Source organism: Canis lupus, chromosome 19 (assembly GCF_048164855.1).
Source record: "Canis lupus baileyi chromosome 19, mCanLup2.hap1, whole genome shotgun sequence".
Lineage (NCBI taxonomy): Eukaryota > Metazoa > Chordata > Mammalia > Carnivora > Canidae > Canis > Canis lupus.
This window is the reverse complement of record NC_132856.1, coordinates 28,858,207-28,883,349: the sequence shown is the minus strand read 5'-3', so window position 1 is coordinate 28,883,349 and position 25,143 is coordinate 28,858,207. Positions and strand designations below refer to the sequence as shown.

Below are 25,143 nucleotides of genomic sequence, written 5' to 3'. Positions count from 1 at the left end.
GGACATGCTTATCCTTTTGAGATGTATATAAGACATCCAGATGGCAGTGTCTAGTAGGCAGTTGGATATGTGAGTGTAGACAGAGCTCAGGAACCATCTGGGGCTAGAGATAGAAATGTAGGAGTCATTGGCATGTAGAAATCGGGGAGTATGGGAGAAGGGAGATACCCAGGGTGCTGCAAAGGTGGGATGCTTTTGCTTACAACACACACGTTCTGTTGTTGAACTCAGTTCTCAAGTTGGGGATAGTAGCACCAAAGTAACTGAATACATTCCCTCCTGTTTAGGATCTGATTTCAGGTAGAGAGCCTTCATTCTACACTTGTCTGTGGAGGTTCTGCACAGGTGCTCATGTGTCCATGTGCTTAAACCCAGTCCTTCCTTGTATGCTGGCCTGGGGTCTCCACAAAGTACATGATGGCCTAGATGTGGGTGCTGGGCTACTTGCTAATTGGAAGATTGGAATGACCTGAATCCTGAAAAAGATTTAGGGCTCACACACAATAAAATCCATTCTTTCAAATTATTTTGGAGTCCAGGGAGCCAGGTGTACGATTTAAAAACTTTTCATTATTTTGAAGTACATAATGGTCTAAGTTGTATGTTTACAGTGTATTTTATTAACTTTAAAAAAAACTCAGTAGTAACATTTTTATCAACTCTTATTTCATTTTTTGATTTAAATCTTTTACTTCCTTGCATTTGGACAAGTTTTATATGTTAGTTTGTAGATGGGCTGATTATAAACATTCTTTAAAAATATTCAGAAACATACATACTGTCTCTCACAAAAATTTCATTTTCTCTGTTGCCACAACATTCCACATTCTGTTCCTGTTGCTAAGGCCTCTGGAATGTCCCAGTGCAGAAAAAGGATATAGAACTCTTTTTTTTTTTTCTCCTGAAGACATTTTATTTAAATTATTTTGTATCTTCTAGCTTACTTCCAAATATGGATATCTTGAAAGTAAAGAATTTAGAAAGCTAAAATTAAAGTTGCTTTAGATTTTCATAACTGGAACTCAGTTTCTTAGGGTAGCATGAATTGGATTTAAGTGTGTACCATGATTCTTTCCAGAGAGGGAGGGAGGGAGGGAGAGAGAGAGAGAGAGTGTGTGTGTGTGTGTGTGTGTGTGAGAGAGAGAGAGAGAGAGAGAGAGAGAGACAGAGAGAGAGAGAGTTCCTGCCTATGCAGGCTTTTTAGGGAGTGTGATGTGCTGGTGAGATATTAAGAACTGACTTCACAGAAAGAGCACACCTGAGTTTGAGTCATGATTATGCTTTCTTGGTGAGTGATAGTAAACAAGTTCAAGTCTCCATGGGTAAAACGAAGATTATATTGTAGGATAAACCATATAAAAAGTCCTTAGCACGGGGCCTTTGGTACATAGCAGTCTCTCAGTAAAGGCCAACTGTTTTATCTTCATTACTGTCATCATCGATTGCAAATGATCTTAAGTTACTGAGGAAATTGAAGTTTTTACAGAAGTCTATGTTCCTGGTCCCTTACAGAATGATTCCTACCTTCTTATTTTTAATAATGTTTCTAAGTCTCACAAAAGGAAGAAAGGAATCTGTGATTCAAAAAAGAACAGTTTTCTGTATAAACATTATTGTAGCCAGTTGAATTGCTACTACTTGAAAGGATTGGTATAGTTTTTAATTTTTTCAAATTGCTTTATTTATAAAGGGGTTGGGGGGCTAGTATCTGACAAAGTGATATATTTTAAACAGCATTGCTTAACTTTGAGTGCTGTGGGAAACCACACAAACCAGCACATCGCAGTTGCCTAAATCTAAACTGAGACCACACTTGATTTAATGCCATTTTAACTACCATTTAATTAATAAAATTAATTGAGTCAATTTCATTAATGAAACTTGATATTTATAGACATTTCATACTTTACAACTGTTAATTATGAATGCTATGTTCTGTAATTCAGATTTTCTTTCTTAATTTGTCTTGTGTTAGAGGCATTTAGCATAGGAGTATATGGAACTTAAAAGAAAACTACTTAAATTTTATTTTTAAAATGAAATATCATGTCAAATTGTAGCCATGGAAAATGGCTTATTACATGTTGATCATTGCATGGATATAACCTTTCCTTTTCTCCCACATGTACTATTATTAACTCAATGTGGGCATGCTTTCAAGGAAAATAGCACATTGTTTGGTTCTTATTCTTCATTAAATTATTAAGCTTAGTCACAGAAGTCAGCAGTCTACTAGAAGCTTCTTACATTATCTAATCAGTTTATCAAAGGTGTTCAGGTCTGACATTCCAACTTAATGGAGGTGGAAACTGGAAGGAATTTCTAGAAATCACGTTCCTCTGATCTTCAAGGGACCAGGTCCAAGCCATTGTTGTGAGTCAGAATGGCATCCCAGCTTCTGACGTAGACAAAGTACTTCATCTCTCTGTGAATCAGTTTCCTTCTTTTTAGAGTGGGGTTGTAATGGTATCTACCTAGGTAGTTGTGAGAAAAGAATTGAGATAATAGCACCTAGAAACTGCTCAGTGCTGCCACTGCATCTCAGAATCTTGTTGGTCCCTGGTATATTTCAGATTTATAGCTAGCGATCTGTGTAATTCAGTGTAATAGAAACTGCTTAAACAAAATCTGAGCTATATCTTGTGTGTAGATATTAGATAAGTAATTTAGTACTTTTGAGACTATGATCACTTTATATCTTCTCAGGGTATTTTCTTTTTCCTGTAAACCTGCCATGATCACCCAAGCTGGAGAAAGTGTGAAATTAAATCTTACAGGAAGGAAAACAGAAGCTAATTAGTTTTAGGACTTCTTTCCCCCTTCAAACTTGGTATTTGATGTACTCAACTATTTGCCTAATTGAAATGTGCTAATTATCCATTTATTGCAGATATTCTAAATAGTGTACACAATACTTGTTTAAAATCAGCAGTTGTGGGGATCCCTGGGTGGCTCAGCGGTTTGGCGCCTGCCTTTGGCCCAGGCGTGATCCTGGAGTCCCGGGATCGAGTCCCACGTCAGACTCCCAGCATGGAGCCTGCTTCTCCCTCCTCCTGTGTCTCTGCCTCTCTCTCTCTCTCTCTCTCTCTATCATAAATAAATAAATCTTAAAAAAAAATTTATTAAAAAAAAAATCAGCAGTTGTCTTTTTTTTTAAAGGAATCTTTTAACCCAGTGTGGGGCTTGAACTCACCACCTCAAGATCAAGAGTCCCATGCTCTACTCACTGAGCCAGCCAGGCACCCTTAAAATCACCACTTTTGAAATATTTAAGAGATTAGATTCTGGATCTGAAATGTTAGTGCTATTCCCTACCTAGATTGTTGTAATAAGTAATTATTCATGGTTAGGACTTTTTAGTTAACCATATATCAAGTCACTTTCAGTTTTTGTATATATGCAGATAGTTTAGTTTCACATTTGTGTTTTAATTAATTTAACTTTCTAACTAAAAAATCCAACTTGTATCTTGCCCTATTCTGGTAACTGAACTGAGATTAATGTATGTAATGCTGTGTTTGTACCAAAGTTCCATGTATTCAGGAGCATCAGTATGTGAGCAAAAGGACTAGAGGTTCCTGTGACCTGAAAAAATAGTATAAAAATAAATTTCTTTGTATTACACACTGACCAAACCAGCAATTTTACTCTTTAGTGAAACCTCTGCTTCCTTTCTTAAATTTTCCATAGAACTCAGAGACCAAATGGCTGGAATAGAATGCATAGTTAAATAAAATCATTAGATGATACAGCTTTGTAACTTGCTAGGCATTTTATGTGGTTGCAGATTCTTCCCTATAACCCTTGGTGGAGTTATCTAAAGTTGTTTTATTGTGTGAGTGTATGCATTGTTTGCATTTTAATAGATTTGTCTGTTTCACCTCTTACTGATGACTTTTGGTGCCTTTTATTTTGACTCTCTGAACAGTGATTCTGTAAGCCTGATTTGACTTCTCTCTTAATAGTCATGGTGCCACATCAGTTACTTTTAAATGATACTGGAGTAACATTTGTACTGGTGTACTTCATCTTAAAGCAGCTCCTTTAGAAAGTATTGCTAGCCTAAATGGTTTCATATTAATCAGAACCAGATGAGTGAGTGATGCTCTTTCTTTATTGCAGACATGCCAATATTTGGTCTGTGTCCAGCCCACGATGATTTCTACTTGGTGGTGTGTAACGACTGTAATCAGGTTGTCAAACCGCAGGCATTTCAATCACATTATGGTAAGTGCATAACCATTCAGAAATCATTATTAGAGGGTAAAAGGTAAAGCAGGATTAAACTGAAGGCCAGTGACAGCAGGGATAGAATATAATATCCCTCCCTCTGTCAGGAGGTAGGCTTTCTAATTCATTGAATGGGTTAATGCCTGTCAGATGTTGGGTATTTTCTGAATTTTATTGGAAGTGATGTGCATTTTCTAATTTATTGAAATTGGACAGGGAAAAATGTATTTTATAAAATCTCTTTTGAAATATTGAGTCAGTATAGTGAAAGGTTTATTTCCTTCTACACCTCATGGTTGTGAATTTAGTAGATGGTAAAATTATACATGCACACACAGTATGGATACATGTCTTTTTAAAAAGAAATGTGATTTTGAAACGTCCAAGTGCAGTAGTTTGAAATCCAGCTTGACATCATGTTCTAATCTGTGAATATGATGAAGCTGTCACATCTTCTCCATTAAAATTCACATGTACTGAGAAATGAAGCATTGTGTCTTTAGGGATTTCATGAACCCTGAACCATCTCTGGGCTTCTAGGCTCCACACTTGCTGTCTGGATGTTTAATCATGGAAGAATCCAAATAAGATGGTTTTGCATGGTCATAATGCCACCTAAAGACATAGTTTTATATCCAGTTGGGTTCAGTTACAGCTCAGAAGTATTTGAGTGTACACCTTGTTTCAGGCATGGGGATATATACTATAATCCTTATTTACCTCTTCGGAGTTTATAGTTTAGATTAAGAGGTGGGCAAAACTAACTAGACATACTTTTTAAATAACTGTAAGTTGTTTCTTCGTTGTCCTCGGTACTATGCAAACTTTGAGACAGAATGATGAGATCCGTCTATAGGTAGAGTGTTTAAGCAAAGCTTCTGAAGTGAGGAAGTGACCCTGGTGACCTGAGCTTTAAGTGATGGGATGGAGCCATGTGGCAGTCTGGAATAAGAGCTTTCTTATACAGAGGGAAGAAGTGATGCATAGCTGACCACTAGATGGAGGATAGTGAAGGGAAGTAGAGACTAGAGAAGTCTGCCCTTGTAGGCAGGGACCTTGATTGTGCATGGCCTTGAAGGACAGAGTAAGAAGCAGCCTGGGGGCTTTATATAAGATGCATATAATGTAGGGCTTATTATATAAGAAAGTAACACAGGCCCACCTTACTGGTTAATTTGCTGAGAGTAAATTGTAGGAGAAGAGTAAAAGCAGGGAAAATAGTTCAAAGGCAAGACATGAAAACAGACTAAGTAAGTAAGGCTAAGGTGGGACACCAGAGCTGGGGAGACAACATAGCTTTGAGATGCATTTTAAGACTAAAATCTGCAAGGCTTGCTATTGGGACAAAAGTCATTTTAAGAGTCATGCCATCATACCAATTGTCCTACCATGTTTTCACAAAGGAATAGATTTTTTTATGTAACCATAAAAAGGTTTTTTGAGTTTCTCATTCTGAGTGAAGCCCTGGGGTAGGCACTAGAGTGAGTACAAAGGTGAATAAGATATTGTCTTCTTTGATTAAGACTCATAGAGGTTAGTATTGGAAAAAGTAGTTAATCAATTACCAAATTTTTTTGGAGTTCAAGATTTTGAAGCCAAACTAGATTGGATTTAAATTTAAACTTGCAAAAACCATAAATTGGTTGTTTGCCCCAAGCAAGTTTTCCAACCTCAGCTTCCTTTGTTACAATGTCCGAATGGTAATAGCAACTTCATAGGTTCTCAGTGACCATTAAGTGAAAACAACATGTAAAGTGCCTTCTACAACACCTCACGCATGATAGGTATGAGAGAGGGAGAAAAAGTACAGCTGTGGATACAGAAAGATTTGTGTCTAAAGTGAAAAAACGGTCCAGTGTCTTAAGAATAAGGAGGAACACAGATTGCTTCTTGATGAAAAGGCTTCTTAGAGAACATTACCTTAAGGTTAGGCTATTCCGAAGAGTAGAATGGATCTGTTGTCCCATGTGCAAATGTTATCTTTCAGTTTTTAGGTATGTGATACATGTACAATGTGGAAGATGCAGAAAATACTTTTTAAAAATCACCTATAGGGATCCCTGGGTGGCGCAGCGGTTTAGCGCCTGCCTTTGGCCCAGGGCGTGATCCTGGAGACCCGGGATCGAATCCCACATTGGGCTCCCGGTGCATGGAGCCTGCTTCTCCCTCTGCCTGTGTCTCTGCCTCTCTCTCTCTCTCTGTGTGACTATCATAAATAAATAAAAAAATTTTAAAAAAATAAAAAAATAAAAAAAAATAAAAATCACCTATAATCCCCTAAAATGGGCAGTGTTTTGATGGGGTTAGATAGAGCTGCCATATATAACTTCACAGTTTGTGCGCTGAACCACCATGTGGCCTCAGGTTGACAATAGCAATGATGTGAGCAAGCACAGAGGCAGGAGATTCCATGCCGTCTGGGATATACTGCATGGAGTCTCCATTGGCCAAAGCTGATTTTACCACATGGGGATGAGCAGTGTGCCGAGACCAGCTGGGACTAGCTCTCAGAGCTTCAGTGCCCACTAGAGACCCCTGGCGTTGTCCTGCTGCAGGTTTCTTTCTAAGTGATGACTTAGTGATCCTTCAGGGAGGAGTGGTGGGCAGAATGGATCGACAAGGAACAGGAGAACAAATGGCAGTGTGTAAACAGCTGCAGCTTGGGGCAAGGCCCACTGAAAGGTGTTCACTCTTCCAAGACTCCCTCAGGCAGAAAGGGGCCTCCCTTGGTCCCCTCTTCCAGAAGCACTTCACACAGTTGTTCCAGCACATCTTACGGAGGTGATTTTTTCTCACTCTCTTTAAGAATGTGTACTGGGGGCAGAGGTGAGGGAGTTCCAGAAAGTCATATTTTTGCCGTTTTTCTCTAGTACTTAGTCTACCCACCATCTTCTAATAAGATACTTGTTGGAGGAGAAAGGAATGGTGGTCACTTCAGACGTGTAAATGAGAAGATGTGAATGCAAGATTCACGTGCTCACATGCCTTCTATGGTTATGCAGGAGCTAGAATGGGACTGATAAAGCCACTGGGTGAGGAGGGGTGGGGCTTGGTCCCTCTAGTGGCCAGGGAAATACGGAAGCTGAAAGAAGAGTTGGAAGAGAGGAGTCCCTGGCAGAAAGATGGGGTCTGGGTGTTTGGAGAGAGGTTTTCGGCTGGGAACTGGTGAAGGAGTTTCCTCTGTGAGGCAGCACCAAGGAGAAAGCTAATGGAAAACAAACCGGAGGTTTGGACGTGGGTAGGTGTTGGGGGTTGGGTACACTGCACGAAATCGAGAGAGGCACCATGTGATGACCCTGGAGAGGTTTGGGACTGAAATACCACTTATGGAGAGGGCAGGAGGGGTGAGCAGTGTTCCCAGTACCAGGGAGCATTTCCATTGCTGCCAGTGTCTCTCCTCTCTTTGGGGATAGGTGTTGTAACAGGGAAAAGTTTTTTTGGAATCCATGTGTTTTTTGTTGTTGTAATTCCCAAAGGCCCATTCTTAACCTGTCAATACCGAAAACACTTTTCAAATTCAAAATTCTTCCCAGTGGCCATTATAGTCTGTATTAGGTATTAGGAAGAATCCATACCTGCCAATGGAAGGATTCTCTTCTCATCTTTGCATGAAATTGGTGAAAATATGCAGACAGTCTTCTGTGAATTAATGGATTATTGATACTCATCTGTGGCTTTTATGAACAAGTGAGCTGTTGCTATGAAATCCAGCAGGCAATTCCTTTAAAGCTACTGCTGCCAGGACAGAGAAGGAAGCAATAATAACCAACGAGGCTTATAAATCGATTCATGGTGGTGGTAGTGTTACTGGGAATTGGTGAGCAGCTTATTACCCACAGTAGTGAGAGATAATATATTTTTTTTTGCTAGCCAAACTGCCTAGAAAGGGAGCTAATGGTTAACCCAGATTTCCATGTGAGCAGTGATGGTGATTGATGGTAGTGTCATTCCCAGGTTCTAATAGGTCTTTTTGCTTTTAAGTATAGATTGCTTTTTTTTCTTGGAAATTTCATAGTAATACCATACTTTCTTGCTGCTGTTTTAATGTTTTGAAGTAGTCCAAGATACTTCATATTTTCTTTTAGTTACTTGGTATTTTTGAGAGCAAGATGTTCCTTACTGTTAATTTCAGATTTAAAAGTATAATTTGAATCATTGGATCCCAGACCTGCTGTGCATCCGAATCAAAGGGGAGCTTTCTAAGTGGGCAGCTTCCCAAGGACCATTTGGACCAACTAGATGGGAATCTCTGGGATAGGCCCTAGGACTCTATATTCTAAACCACTCCAGAGACCGATGCTGACCCACAGGCTGGCTGGGATGCATTGTGATAACAGCCGCCCTCCTCTCTGGCAGGGTTGTTGCTTTGTATTCCTGGCGCCTGGCACAGTGGCTGACGTAGATTGGCACTCAGAAATGTGTTGAGTCTAGCAAGGATGGCACGAACGGAGGCCCTTGTTTTTTTTAAACTGATTTTTAACTTTTGGTATTACATGCTGGAAATGTCCTGTTAATTGCCTCAAACTTTGAGTTTGGAGGAGGGCGGAGCACCCTTCTTTTGAGATTGTTTACCAAGGCAGGAATCTCAGTAAGAAATGTGTTGGTCCTAAGCTGGCTACTAAGGAGCATAAGATGTGTGGTCCTGTTTATATACATTGGCTAGAGAGCTGAACAGGTTGGACTAGCTGATGACTTGGGGTGCCTTTGGGGTTCTGTTTTGGAAGAGCTTCCCCAGTGATTCTGACATGCTGTGTGCTTGTGCTGTTCTTTGCTCTGCTGCTTCCTTCTCTTTGAGTTTGCTTATGAAGAATACCTTAATTCCTCTCTCATCTATCTTTTATGCAGACATGAGGTGATCTTACCTAGGTGAAATAAGTGAATGCTGTTAATTCAGCTGGGACAGGTGCCACATTTACAATCTCTAATGAATTGAAACCCTGCTTGAATGTCAGCTGTTGAAGTATTTTGCCCCAGGTTAGTTAAGTTGACCCATTTGTTCACGTTTTGGCTCAGCCCTGGGTCCCTGAGCAAGGCCTCGTAGTCACACCTGCCTCTGCCACCTTTCCCTGATTTTAATCAGTCGGGCTCTCTATGATTTGCTTACATAATTCCACTTAATATTTTTCTTTAAATCAGACCACTTCTGTTTAAAGAAGTCCTTACAAAGAGAACCTTACCAGAAACGTCAAAAGGAAGACTGGTGGTTGTGTTTGCCATAGATGCTAAGTGTCAAAAAAAATGTAGTAAAAAGATGATTAAATTCTTTGTTGATGTTCTTCCCAGTTGATGTTCTTGCTGAGGCCTGGGGCCTGCTCCCTTTGTGGAAAAGGAAACTAGCACATTTTAGGCAGTGTTATCCGCATGGTAGTGTGATATTATCAGAAGAATTGAAGGAGATTTGGGAAAGAAGTAAGTTGTCACTTGAGATTTAATGTTGTTAATGATGGGGAGTGATACCTACCCCGTGTTTTGGGAAACACCAGCTCAAGCTATTGGATTTGGTTTCCTCTGTTGTTTAAGGAGCTGTCCAACTCTAGCCCTAAGAAGTTGTCATGTCTAGGAAGCAGAATTCTCACATCACAGAGGACAAATATCTTTGGTCTTTTATCAGTTGGTGTTATGTATTGATTATGTACTGAGTCCCTGCCAGTCACCATGAATGGTGTGTAAGTCTGGTCCTCAGTTTAAAACATATTTCCTCTCTCAGACCTGTTCATAGATGGGGGTTGGAGAGGGTGTAATATCATAAGTCTGGGTTTTTCTTAACTTTGTGAAAGTAGTGTTAGCAGAAACACTGCTGTGATCTTAAACTTTCTCTACTTGTAGATACTAAGATCACGCAAAATTAATACCCACACACGCTGCTTGGATTTAATGTTCCTTGAAGTACACTGAGGTGGTTTGGATTCTTTTAGATGCCAGCATAAATTATATTTTTCAAAAATGTAATGAAGATGAGTAAATAGAAATTACTCATACTTTTTTGAGCTAATTAAATTGATTTCAGAGAATGTTAGTGGGGGAGCAAAATGAGTCTTAATCTACGAGATCCCATGGGCTGGTTCTGGCATAAATGCTGCTGATTCCCTTTGTGTACAGCATTTCACATGGTTGTGATTGGTGATTGCTGCCCTTTGAATTAATCTACATCCCAAAGCAGAGGTTTTTGCTGTTTATTAAAGAACACCCTTCCTCTTTTTGCTATCTGATTGAAAGTAACAGTTTCAGGCGTTTTAAATGAGTTATTTTATTTGGCTATTAAGTAACTTTGTTTTTGGATAAAGAAGAAAATGTTTCTCTGTTCTGTCCATTGTGCTGTCTAAATCTGGCCACTGTATTTTTATAATTGGGGCCTTTTTCTACTTGGAAACGTTTAGTGATAGTTAATCTTTTAAGGGTTGCCATTCATCTAAAAGTCCACAGACTAATGATTTTTAATAGTATTTGGTGATTCACAAAGCATCATTGTATGTATGTCTCATTTCCTGTTCTTAGCGACCCAGTGAATGGATAGTTATATTACCAATTTACAAATAAAACTCCTAAATTATATTTCTTTCACATGGATAAAATGTACCAGGCCAGGTTTTCCGGCAACTCATATCTATTTCTCTTGCATGTAATAAGGATGGATAGAGTTAAAAGAAAATCCAGGGAAGATGTAATGAATTCCACATGTCACAAAAATCATCATTGGTGACAGATGTCCTAGCCCAGGTAGAACTGTAAAGTTGATGTAGAGTAGCTGGGTCGGCATTGTGAGCCCATTACCTCAGAGAGAACATTTAGTAATTCGAAGATGTAATGAGTAGTAGGTAGTTGATTTAGCATAGTTGTTGGATTTCTCTTCAGCCTCTTCTCCTACTCTATTTAACCCTAAATTAGTAACCAAAGCTAAGCTCCTTCTCTTTTTGTTCCAGCCCCATGACATTCTGTAGCTTCTTTAGAGAATTGGTTGGCATATTTATTTCTGCAGTCAGTATAAAGATTGAAACTTGTTGCAGAGCCAAAAATACTTCACTCTTTTGCTGAGACATATGCCAGGCCTTTCTCCAGCAGTCAGGGCTGAGTCAGGGAAGGGAGCTAACCAGAGCAGGCATATCAAAATGTGAATGATGTCAAGGTGGATGTTAGTTTAACTCTCAGTGGAAATTTACAGTTGACCATTTGACCTAAACTTGTCATTGAAAATGGCATGTATAAAGTAAATGCAGTGAATTCAATTTTTCTTTGCCACAAGCCAAATAGTGCTAATTAATTTTTTCATATAACTTCAGTAGCATCAAATAAAGGACTGCTTTGTCCCTAGCTAATATAATTTTATCTTTTTCCTCACTTATATAATAAGCAGTATCTTTAAGTGGTGTTATTTATGCCATTTATAGAAGCAACATTTATTTATTTATTTTTATTATAAATTTTTATTTATTTATGATAGTCACACACAGAGAGAGAGAGGGGGGCAGAGACACAGGCAGAGGGAGAAGCAGGCTCCATGCCGGGAGCCCGACGTGGGATTCGATCCTGGGTCTCCAGGATCACGCCCTGGGCCAAAGGCAGGCGCCAAACCGCTGCACCACCCAGGGATCCCTAGAAGCAACATTTAAATGAATAGTTATAAAATGTATTGATTTTTCCTCTTAATGAATCTCTGCCTTTATTAATATGTGTTTCCAGTTGCTTAAAAAATAAGTAAATTGTAATTTATGCATTTAACAAATATTTATTGAGTACTGAATGTCTGCTCTAGTCCCTGCTCCCACTGAACTATAAAAGCAGTGTCTCTCATGTAGCTTTTATTCTAGTTAGGAAGGGTGGAGACAAAATCAAGTAAAATAAGATTACTTCAGGTATTGATAAATGCTAGGAGTAATGTGAGAGAGAACGACCACCGGGTTAAGGCCCTTTAGGTAAGGCTAGTCAGAGAAAGCTTCTCTGAGGTGTTGATTTTGAAGGTCAGCAAGAAAAAGGTCTCTGGTCCCCCATGTGAACATGTGGAGGACTGTTGTTGCACACAGAGAAAAGAGCAAGTGCAGAAGACCCTGAGGTGGAAATGCGCATAGCAGAAAGGCCAGTGTGGAGGTGGAGAAGCAAAGTGTAAGGACCTGAGGGGTGTGGCTTAAGATTTGGAAAAGGGAGTACTGGGCCCTACAGGCCACCAAAGGATCAGGATTGGACAGTGCAGGTAATTTGAAGTTGCTGGGGTTTTGAGCAGCAAAGTGTCCTGATTTGATCGATGATTGCTCTGTGGAACATAGGAACAAGAGCAGAAGAGGGACACCAGGTGGTGGGCTGCTTTGCCCTAGTCCAGTTGAGAGCTGGATCAGGAGAAAAAGCTTAGATGAAGATTGGAGCAGAGGCTGAGAGTTGTGGCCAGAATTGCAGTCTGCATAGAAGTAGACAGGCAGCGCGGGACCTGCTGATGGACTGGGGATTAGCAATATGGGGAAAGAAGGGATGAGGAACGACTCATGGGGTTTTTGGCTCAGGCAGCTGGATGATTTTACCTAGTTGATGAATCAAGGGGCTGTTCTTCCAATTTGTGTGTGGGACTTTTTTTTTTTTTTTTTTTAATGTGGTATTCTGACCTGAATGAAGGGTCCTGATGTATTATATTCATTCTTTAGGCATTTTGTAAATATTGTAGGGGCTGAAAATGATTATTGCAATGATGCCAAACTTTGGCATTTTGTTGTTGTTGTTTTAGTGGAACGGTAGTTATCTAGCCCTGGAAGCTAGGAAGCTAAAGAGGATGTGCACGCTTTCCTGGGACTTCTTAGCTTCTCATTCTGCTAACAAAAACATGCCGATTAAAAAGCAAAAACACATGCATTTTGATTTTTTTCATTATTAAGGTAGTAGTATACATTGTAAAAGAAAAATAAATATGAAAGAGAAAGATGAATATGAAATCAGAATGAATAAAAGTTTCTAGACCCTGCATGTAGACATATTTGGCTGTATATATCTTATTCCCTCATACATGTTAATACTGGATTTGTTATAAGTTTACTTTTTTAACTTAATAACTTAATCTTATTTTTTCATGTGAATTCATACTACACTACTTCTTTTTAAAGACTATTATTCCACTTTATTGGTGTAATTAAATTAATTTCACCCGTCCTCTATTGGTAGACCTGTAGTTTCTCAGTGTTGCTTTATGACAGGCAGTGCTTTAAAGAACATTCTTCTTTGGGAGTGTCTGTCATTTATTTCAGTGTATTAATTCTCCACATGGAGGCTGCTCAGAGCTGCCCTCTAGGTTAGTGTTACTGTGATTTATTTATTTATTTTTTAAAAGTATTTATTTATTTATTCATGAGAGACACACAGAGAGAGAGAGAGAGAGGGGCAGAGACAGGCAGAGGGAGAAGCAGGCTCCATGCAGGGAGCCCGATGTAGGATTCAATCCCAGGTCTCCAGGATCACACCCTGGGCTGAAGGCAGTGCTAAACCGCTGAGCCACTGGGGCTGCCCTTTTACTGTGATTTAACGAAATACTTCCAACAGTTCTTCTAATGTGTGTCACCAGAATAAAATAGTGAAAATGTGAGTTTCTAGCGGCATTAATCAATAAGTAAATAAATATTTTTTATTCACCAGTGCTCTTCTTGACCTGTCTAGTATATATAGAAATCATCAGGATGGCTGTGCTGCAGATTTTAAAGGGGATATTTCAGTATATAAAGCCGCATTTTAATTAAACTTGCTAAAAGATACTTTTCCCGAGTCATTTCACAAGACTAACGTGTATGTTTACTGGTTACACAGCTGCTATTTCAAAACTCGTTCAGCTGTGGTCTTACTTATGACCAGAAGAGGGAGTTTTTATTGCTTCTTTATGCGCTAATACCTACTACCTGGCTGGAATAATTCCTCTCGTGCATGTGCTAGCCCACACCCACAAAACAAACTGGTTTGAGGCAAGGGAGCAGTGACTAAATTTAGCTCTTCCTTCCTCATTTCACATTGTGTATATAGAAACCCCAGTATTTAGGTTTACTTCTACATTTTGTTATTAAGATAACAATTCTCAGATTGAATTTCAAAAGAAATTTTATACCTTTTCCTCTTGTGTTTTAATGTTTAAAAAGAGAGAGAGAGGGCAGGGAAGGTAATTATCTCAGTTTTAAAAGTTAAAAGCAGTAAATCCCTAATCATACACGATAGAGTTCTTGATCAGTAGTCTCCTAAGGCCAGAAACAAACTCTGGAATGAAATTTGTTTATTGCTTCTTATGCTTGATATTTTCAAAAGATTGTTAGAATGTCTAAGTACTGAAGATTTGTAGTGAGCTTTTTATTTATTTATTTTATTTTTAGATTTTATTTATTTATTCATGAGAGACACAGAGAGAGGCAGAGACACAGGCAGAGAGAGAAGGGAGCCTGATGTGGGACTTAATCCCAAGACCCTAGGATCACACCCTGAGCTAAAGGCAGACATTCAACCGCTGAGCCACGCAGGCGTCCCTGTAGTGAGCTTTAGAATGTTAAAATATTGTTTCACCAGAGTGGCTAATAGGCCTTTTTTCTTTGTGATTCTTAGTGTGCTCAGTTGTGCTACTTGAATCTCAGTTGGCTTAGCCAAACAAATGAAATAGGAGCCCTAATCAGGATCTCCTTGTTTGATGTAATACCAGAATTTAAGGCTGCCTAAATTTTTCTCTAGCTCCTTTCACAGTGCATTCTTTAAGAACAAAAATTTGTTAGTTTCTTTGTGGATTTTTGAATATGCATGAATATATTAAATATATAAACATATTTTTACATAGATACACAAACATGATCTCAAATAAGCTATTTTCGGTTTAGCCTACTTATTTTATTGGCTCTTTCTGCTTGCCCACCCTTTCCAACTATAAGTCTTCTCTTTCTGTAAACCATCTATAACTTAGTACAGTATTAGTACCTTAGTACGTTTTCTATATTTTTTCTATATATATAGAAAGTGTTAGTACCTAACTTAGTATATACTATATTTTTTCTCATGCTAATGAATTTGGGCACATATCCTGTGATTTATTAGTTAAGGACTTTTGGTCATAGTTTTATGGAAAATGGATTCTATTATATACACTTCTGCTTCTTTCCTACTCAACAATACCACAAGAGAATTCATTCACAGGCCAGGATATAACACGAATCCCCCCTTATTAACGGTTGCTTACTATTCTAAGGTGTGGCCAGGCAGTAGCTTCCGCCTTGAAGTCCTCTGCCTGTTGGACATACACGTATTTCCTGCTTTATGCCTCCAGGAGCAAAACAGTAGTAACCCTCCTGCTACATATATAACATCTTTAACTCCTGTGGTGGTTTTGTTTCTGTGGGAAACACAGAGTCTCAGGAAGGGATTCCTGGGTCAGAAAGGATATCTATATGCATTGTTAATAGCTGCTACTAGATTGCTTTCCACAAAGGTTGTAATACTTTGTATCTACTAGACATGTATGACAGTGTCACCACCAGGAGTAGATGTTCTATTTATCTTTCTAAAATTCAGTTTCTTTTTCTAAAGCATCTTAAAGTGTTTTATACACACACACACACACACACACACACACACACACAGATGTGATTCATTGTAATTTGACTTTGAACTAAGTTTCTGAAACAAGCACAAATGTTTTTACTACCAGGCATATATCTTCTGAGTTTGAGTAATATGGAATGATATGAGGCAAGGAGATCTTTCAAAACGAGCAGTGATTTAAAAAAAAATATTCATTTAAGCAGTCATCAGCAATTTTTCCTGGCATCTGTGGGAAATTTCTATTCATCCTACTTGGAATTTACCTTAGGGGAGAATCTGCGTCTGCTAGGCTGGGATTCCTCTCAGCAACATGTTTAGGCTCCTGGAAGATAACAGTTTTGGGTAGATTTAATTGTAGGACTGATGATGTTAGTTAATCTGTTGTCAGTTTTGTTTCTGATCTCATTATCCTCCTTGCATTTGGTGTGACTGGTCACCTTTTAACAGTGTTCACCTTGTGTGTCAAATAATGACTGGACTGAGGTTGGACCGTGGTTAACATAAAGCCTTTGTAAATCAGACCATGAGGTTATGCTTACTTTATTTGCCTGCCTTTGAACAATGAGAACAGTTGAAAAGGGATACACACACACAGTGTGGCTGAGCCCTGAAGAGCCATCCACCAGAAGATCAGATGATGCCAGCTATAGGAAGGCTGCTGCATGGTATTAGCCCTCAAGGTGAATTATCCCCATTTAAACTTCATCTCCCACCTCTCCTAATCCAGCATGAGTACCTAATGAGCACTGGATAATAATGTAGCAACATTTCTTGGTGAAGCTAATCTGATTCTGGATAGCAGGCTTCCAGGCCCACAGCTGAATGAATTGCTTGGTATTTCCAAGTTTGAAAATACTTTCTCCCCCTTTCAAGTGTTCCTTGGCAGCAGGTAAGGAATGTTAAAGCTCCTGTAAGTGCCAATTAAGGCCAATTATAACTTGCCCGGCCTGCTGAGACACTGAAGTGGAGTCAGTAAAGACTTGGGCTCCTGTAAACTAGAGAACTGGCTGCCACCAAGGACAGGAACACAGCCTTTCCCAGCTGCCAGCAGCCTGTTGGTTGCCCTGCTGAAAATCAGATGACACCTGCCGGCCTCTCAGGGGTTTGTTGAGGAAATCCCAAGATTTGTTGGTGACGTCACTAATTTCTGTAGTAGGAACCTCTTTTCCCTTTTTGGCCTTTCTTTGAACTGATGCCCACCATCTAATTTCTCCTTGATTTCAACCATAAGAGCTAACATTTATTGAGCACTGAAAAGGTGGCAGACACTGCATTCTGTGCGTTACCTCCTTACTCCTCACCGCAGCCCAGTGGGAAGAGGCAGTCGTGGCACTTTCCCAGGAGAGGCCCCAGGCTCTGAGGGACAGAAGGCTTTTGGCCTAGGCTGCACAACTGGAGTGATGAGCCTGCGGGCTGTCCCCTAAACCCACACCTTTGAGGCACTGCCCTTCCTGGCTGCTGCTGGTGTGCTTGTTTGCTGTGAGCAGGCTCATTCACAGAAGAATTTTTGTTAGTTCAGGACTCCCTTTGTCCACCAGAATAAAATTGATGAATGCACACCATCCATAACACAGCCAATACCTATAATTTTTGGTCTGTAAGGCATGGATGTTATTCTATTAAAATGGTATTTTAGTCTGTAGCCTTTATTTAGTCTGTAGTCTTTGAATTTTTTTTCCATAAGAAAAATGAAATGTGACCATGTCCCCAGACCCAGACACTTAAATATGAGCTGTCACTGAGAAACTTAGTATGAAAATAAACTTTATTTGGATAGGATATTGGGAGATGGTTGGTAGAAAATCATAAGAATGCTGTCCAAGCAGAACAAAGTGGTATTGAAGTATTTGCTTAAACATTTTACTCAGGACATTCAGAGAGAATGTGTGTGTTCAAAAATCTAATTTGAAGCTTTATGCCCATTCTTTGTGTATTTGTGTATATTCTTACTGTACAAAATTATATTTTCCTGGCTTATTCATCCCTTTTAGGATATAGATCTTTAAGTTTAAATTGTTTCTCTCTTGTTTATGCAATTGACCTTTGAACAACATAGGTTTGAGCTGTGCAGATTTTACCTATTTATGTGTGGAGTTTTTTCAATAAATAAAGTACAGTTCTGTAAATGTATTTTCTCTTCCTTATAATTTTCTGTAGCTCATTTTAAGAAAACAGTACATAATATGTATAACATAGAAAATGTGTGTTAATTAACAATGTTAACAGTAAGGTTTCTTGTCAATAGTAGATTTTCATAATTAACTTTTTGGGGAGTCAAAAGTTAGATTTTTGGCCCTTTGGTATGGGGGGTCAGGCCCCCTAACCCCCATGTTGTTCAAGGATCAATTAACTATGAAGTTAAATATAGATTGTACCGTAGCAATTAAGTATGCAGAAATTCTCCCTAGTTTTCATCAGAATTACAAAAAGATTTGGTTCTTGGAACTCATGGATTGGCTGGATTTTTAATGATTTTTCCCCCAATATGTTCTACCGCCATCTACAAAAGGGAACAGTGGAAAGGCAAGCATTTGTGCTAGAACAGCGAGGATTCTGGGGTCTGGCTTGACAGGTGCGGTGATGTGGAACCGAAGCTTAGTCTGAGAAAGGGCTTCTTATCTCAGCTTTGTCCTGTGGCTGATGACATCAAGGAGAGACTCCTCAGCTGCCCTTTGGGGAGGGCGGGTGGGTGCAGTGAACAATGCTAAGACCTGTTGCGATCAGGATAGCAATGAAATTTTTTTTCTTCCAACTTAAGAAGACTTTTGGTGAATTAACTCTAAACTTCATATTTTTGCTAAACTTTTGTAAGATTTTCTTATCTTGCGCTTCTGAGACCTGCTGAGGCCTCCTACCTGGTGTTCCTGGTGTCTTTTAAGGACCACCATAGTTTTGGCATTGTTTGACTGTGACTATGAGAAGTCTGGGAAAAAAAAAAAAAAAGAAAGAAAGTAGGTTTCAGGAAAACCTCTGGATCTTACTTTTTTTTGCCATGGTTGGGATCTAAATGCTTGCCATGAAAATAAAGCAGTGTGGCTACTATCCTTGTGTTTTAGACTAAATTTGGAATTTGTGTCTGGTCTAATAGAAACCATTTCCTACACCTCACGACTCTTTCCCACCCCTCCCAGGCCAAATCTTTTCCACACATATAATTCATGACTTCTTGCCAAATATTCTCTATGGGGTGATGGGATTCTGTAGAGGAATTCCAGCCCCCCACCCCGCCCCTTTGACATTTAAAAGTGTTCATTCTGAACTATCAGGCATCCAAATCTATGTATGCAGCCTTTATCATCATAAAACTCAGGAGAGTTGGCTATTTTTTCCATATCTATTTCACAGTAAGATTTGGGGATTGAGAAGAGGAGGGTAGTTCTGTGGGGAGTATAATAGGGGTCAGAGAGGGAAACAGACCAGGAAGACACTGTTTATAAAGAGCCATTAGTTAGAAAAGTTTTTGGATTAAAAGCATAAAAGGTCTCAGCTTTAGTCAGTCACCTAATGATTGAACACCAAATTCCCAATCAGGTGTATATCTTTCTGAAATTAGATGTATTTACAAATGTGCATAGAAAATTGGTTAAGATTTTTGTTACTAGATTTAGGAAGGAAAAATAAGCTTTGGTATGACAAGTTTTAATTATATTTAAGTGTAGATCATGGGGAAATGAAATGATGAGAGAGGCTGCTGATTTTTATAGAAATTGCATTAACTTTAAAACTTCTGGGTTTGTGGAGGCTTAAAATGTAGGCTGTATAATGAATCATGTAAATTTTCTAATATACCTGGTAGCAGCATCCATTTAAAGGTATTTAGAAAAATCAGGGTGTGAGTAAATTCACATTTTTTAGCAGGTTAAATTTGTAAGTTCCATCTTCCCCAGTTTTGGTAAATTGCCTTTCAAATAGAAGGATTAATTTACACCAGCCAGGACGCCTTGTATGACCATATTAGATGAAATTAGACTCCACCCCTTGTTTTCTGTTGATCTGCCAGGACCTTTGTAATTCAAGTGCTTTTTACAGTAGTAGCAAATGTTACATAAGACCAAACATGGAGCATATTTGGAGTTGGTGGGCAGACCCAAGTCATGATGCAAGCTTGCAGTAGCAAGTGTGCAATGAAGCACAGCCAGATTATGTGAATGGAAGGTGACAAGAAGCCTCTCCAGAACAGCCCTTCCTCCGCACGAGGGCTGAAAGCTCCACTGGGTAAGTTTTCGGAGGCAGTTTCTAGAGGCTGGGCTTGGCTCTGGGCCCAGCTGTGGATGAGCTTGTGGGAGGTGGGTTAGGTCCTTGCTAATGTTACATGGAACCAAACGGAGCGGGAAGAGTTCCTGCAGGCCTCTTTCCTCCTGGCATTTGGCCTCCCCTGCCAGCAGGCCGTGAGCTGTATGTTGCTGAACTGGTGGAGGGAGTGAGCTCTGCAGAGCTAGTGGATCAGAGTGGGTAATCGCAACGAGGGGGATTAGTTGCTGCAAGCCCTTCACCGGAGCCATTCTGAAATGTCATTTGAGTGGTCTGGACAAAGTTCAAACGCAGACAGGAGTCTAGTTTGTTATTAACTCCAACAAAATGCTGAGGTTTGCACCAAACAGTTCCCGTATCTCAAAACAGGGAAAGCATTAGTTACGCTGCTCTCTAAAAATGGAGGAACGCTGTTACACGCTTTAACTGTTTGTTTTTTATCTCACTTGTGGTAAATGAGGTTTTATGACAGGCAGTTCATAGTGTTTCCTGTAGAATGTGTTTGAAAGCTGTTTTGTCAGATACTTCAAATCCACAGCAAAGTTTCAAACAGAACACTGTGTCAAGAGGACGAACAGCTTCAAAATACAAACAGTAGCCCTGGAAAGTCATTCAATAACTTAAATTGAGTGTATAAAAATTTAATTACATACTGACTGCCAGAAAGAACGATTTTTTTTCAGTTTTGTTATCAAGGTAGCTAGGGCAGCTCAGCTAATTGTTTTTGGCTGTTAGGAGTCTGTTCTCAAAGTTGCCCTGTCCCATGCTTCTGTGGGTGACGTGACCGTGGAGTTCTTTACCTTTCCCTGGATTCACTTTTCATGGCTTACGCATTAATGAGCTTGACCAGATAATTTTAATTGAGGTTGAAATTTAGCTCCCACCACTTTAAAGGTCTGTCGATATCGGCAGGTCTTAATTAAATCTTTAATCAAATTGCTGTTAATTCCCTAAAATTTATTTTTTAAGAACTTTCTCATCAGACAGTTTTAGTTTTGCTGTTTGTGGTTTCGTTTTTGAATATTGCTTTTGATGTTTATTAGCTGATAGCCCCAGCCCGAAGGTGGGGCAGATACTGTTTCTCTTTTCAAAAAAACAAAAAAATGTGTGCCACAAATTCATTGAAAACATTGGCATTGTGAAGTAATGAATCACTCATTCCTTATTAACCAGAGTGCTTAATGAGGAAGGCTTGGGGAGCGGTATTCTGAGTTTGAGGTTTCTGTTGTTCCCATGTTCAGTCTGCTTCCCTCCCCCATCCGGAATAAATTGAAATTAAAAGGATACCAAATTAGTGGGGAAAACCAATAAGGATGTGACTTAGACTCAGTGTAGCTCTCGATGGCAGATGGAGCTGGCATTCCATTGCACCTTGGACTTGCTACTCCTTTTGGGCCTAGGAATAGTGTTCCCTGTGGGGGTTCCTGCACAGCAGTTTTCATTTTAAAAGATAAACAGAATGAAAACAATGAAAAGGAGAACTCTTAAGTTTTACCGGGTTCTTTTTAATTGTCTCTTTCTACCCGTGTGTGTGTGTGTGTGTGTGTGTGTGTGTGTGTGTGTTTGAAATTTGGATTGGAGTGGGAAAGGCATACTTTAGTTTTTTTTAGATTACTGTTTGCATTTTGATGAAAACCTTGTGTCTTTCATTTGGGACCTCAGCCCAAAATGTGACTACAGAGAAGTTTGGGTATGGATTGAGTATGTTGATGCTTGAGCTGTACATGGTATATAATGAATTGGAAGACTAAACCTCAAATGAGAACTCCCCGAACTGGAGGATGCTTCCTTCCCTAACCAGTGAAGGATTAAATCAGAAGTAGCTGGAGATTGGTCTAGTTTTGGTTTTGGCTCTTTTTTTCCCCACATGTTGATATCTGAGGAATGCAAGTATTTCAAGTCATTGATGACTGTGAGAGCAGGGAGCAAGTTTGGGGGAAATGCCATGTACCACTCAGATCACATTTGTTTCAGTCAGGGTGATTGCTTGCTGCACTCTGCTAGCATCCTTTGGGTAACACTGTGCTTCCTGAGGACGGCAGAGAGAAGTCCTTGTGACTGTTAGCAACATAGAAGTGTCAGCCAGCATGTCATTTGTGGTGTGATATCTTATAGTCAGAAATGGTGGCTGTGAAATTAGAGTTCGGTGGCTGTATGTTGCTCAAGGCAGCTGCAGCCTTTTCCCCAAAGGTACTTGTACTGAAAACATCTGTGTGTGCCTGTGTGTGATCATGATAATCCTTAGCTCAGAGTCTGCACCTTTAACACAGTTGCAGATGTATAGGAAGGGCCCACATCAGGAGATGAACTAATCTTTAAGACGATTCACTTTTCCTTAAAACAAACTGCTTTATGACACTGATTATGAAGAAGGGATGTTATTACGTACAACCAAGAATTGCCTGTAATACCATTCAGCGCCTCCTCTTTTTCTCTCGGGTTTCCTCTCCTCTAATAAAGTACTTGGGTTTTTAAAAAAAGTTATTGTAACAATGTTTGCAAAGGGCTACAAGTTAAGATGGCAGGGTAGGAGTACCCCCAGGTAGTAAGTTTTTCGTATTTCTCACATACTTGAAAGCAAAGTACAGAAAGAACAGTCCCTCCCCATGGGAAGAATTCCTGGCAAGAGGATTATTTGAAGTTGCCATATTTCTGCTCCCTTCTTAGCAACATTATTTACAATCCATTCACGCCTGTCCCTTCCCCCACTGGAGTTGGAGTTGTTCTCCCTTGTAATCTGCCCTTTGTGATCTGTTCTCTTTCATGCAGCTAGTGTGAATGGGGATGCTGCAGTGTGCACCCTGCCCAGAGACGTGGAAATGCCAAGAGACCCGGAATACTTTAGTGGGGCTTTTATTTCCGTCATAAAGCACTGACTTGAAGAGCTTGATAATTTGATTATAGACCTTTGGTGAAAAGTTGTTTCAAGTGGCCCAAGTGCTATAAATGACTCTCTCTTCTGCACTTTCCCCTTATGTTTTAATTTAAAAGCACCTCTGCGTTAGGGGGAGGAGAAATGCATTTGGCAGAAGTCGCAGTTGGAGACTAATTTGTTAGGGCAGCCAGTGTTGAAATCATCCTTTTCAATTAAATCTCTCTAGTGGAAATGATGCTGAGTGCTTTGTGGTAAAGACTTTTTCTTCTTCTCTGTTTTCCAGCGCCGTTTGTAACCCACCTAAGCATGCTTTCCTGAGGCTGTGTCCCAGCTCCAGTTTTAGCTAATTGTCCTTTGAGGCACTGCCTGTCAGAGGTCAGCTTTGGATTCCTCAACCTGTGATTTGAATGTTCCAGGGACAGTCTCATGGATTGGCTTTTTTTTTTTTTTAGCATTAGACTACACCCGGCTCTCTCTGGAGGAGTCTAATTGAGTGTCTGGGGATACTAAAGAAGTTGGATCAAGGAAAAAGCAGATCAAGGATTAAAGAGAATATGTGAGGACAGGAAGTGGGGTAGGACCATATTTGCTGGTCAGACGCTTGAGAGTGCCTTTACAAGAAGGAAACTTACAAGGAAAAGTTGACCATGAAAGTAGTGAGAAGACATCATCAAATGCTTCATGTCCACGTGCAGTGATTTCATATCCATGCTGTGAATTTAGATAGGATGCCAAGTATTTTTTATAATAGTTATTAGGTAAGGGGCACATGGGTGGCTCAGTGGTTGAGCGTCTGCCTCTAGCTCGGGCGTACTGGGACCAAGTGCTGCATCGGGCTCCCCACAGGGAGCCTGCTTCTTCCTCTGCCTGTATCTTTGCCTTTCTCTTGGTGTCTCTCATGAACAAATAAATAATATCTTAAAAAAAAAAAGTTATTAGGGAAAAAAAATAAATACTGTGTTGGACGCCAAGTCATGATTTTATAGATAATGCTTATTAGGATAATATGAAATTACATATACCTAGTCAGCTGCTGAACTTGAAAAATATAGTAAGTAGATAATCTAGATAATGTGCAGAAACGACAAAAGGTCCAAAGTGGGATTCAGCTTTGAATGTCAAAAGTCTAGGGCAAATACTGATGTGGAGCTAGGGAGATGTACAAGGAAGATGCTCTGCAAATTGAAAAATGTATATGTAGTCTTGATTTATAGTTTCCTGATCTTGGATGTTTTTTTAGGGGTCATTCTTAAGACAGACAGCTGATGCCAGTTGACACCTCACAAGTTGTGTCTGGCAGCCTGAAAGTGAAGTATGACAGTTTGTGTTAATTGGGAGCTGAATAATAGCACATTTATGGTTATTTTTCAACCTGGATGTTAAAATAAACAACTTAATAAATTCTGTGAAGAGCCTGCTTAAAGAATGACCCTAAGTTTCCAAACCTAACCTTTTGCTATATGCAGTTATTATTTGCTATGCCTAGCCAAATGATCCACACATGCACATTTAACTTTTGATAGCTCTGTACACACTTATTTAAAAATCCTTGTTTAAAAGAGAGCAGTTATAGAGTATTAGTGGGTTGGGGCTGTCAGAGACCCCATGAAATCATACATTCCTTGAAGTGTTGATTGGTATTTTTCATAAGGCCTTTCTGTACAGAGTACACACTCTTTGTAACCTTATCTAACCAAAGCTATCCAGGAGTGTCAGTTTCATTTAGAGGAAAATTTGTGAGTTTTAGGAGTCATTTCTTCAATAATCTGCCTCAGATTTCCACCTTTGGATATATAAGCTGAATTTGAGACTTGATCTTCACTTTATTCCATTCCATTCACCTGCACTTCTTCCACAGTGACTTATTTCTGTCGGGAAAATGAGCCAACTTTTTGTTTATGAAATAACTTTAGCTTGAATGAACATTCTTTTTGGTTGGTGTAAATTTACTCATTTTAAAATGAATTTTAAAACTTGTTCCTCTGAGCTTTTCTGAGAAGAGCTTAGTGTCTTGCTGGACTGACAGACATATACACCCAGTATGAAGCCTCTACCTGTCCCACGCCAGAGAAGATCACTTACAGTGGGTTAGGTTTAGTAGTAGGTGACTTCTGGCTGTTTTGATCATATGCACACCTTTCTCACAGAAATCTATAGTTGAATGACCGGGGGCCACGTGTCTCCATGTCTGCTGAGTGGTGTTATGGTGCCTGGTCCATAATTGTCCCTGTGCTAGGGCTTGACTACACTCC

General features: G+C 39.5%; 1 protein-coding gene across 9 annotated transcripts in view; it reads left to right on the top strand.

Annotated features, from left to right (window-relative positions):
- The window catches only part of ATXN7 (ataxin 7), a 139,917-nt gene that overhangs the window by 85,451 nt on the left and 29,323 nt on the right, over window positions 1-25,143 (top strand). For 7 of the 9 annotated variants that reach the window (XM_072785533.1, XM_072785527.1, XM_072785531.1 and 4 more), the window contains one exon: window positions 4,123-4,227. In XM_072785533.1, the coding sequence (XP_072641634.1) occupies window positions 4,123-4,227 (105 nt within the window). Of the gene's footprint in view, window positions 1-1,132; window positions 1,289-4,122; window positions 4,228-19,800; window positions 19,981-25,143 lie in introns of those variants that run through there. The other 2 variants (XM_072785534.1, XM_072785535.1) reach the window with 2 other exon arrangements.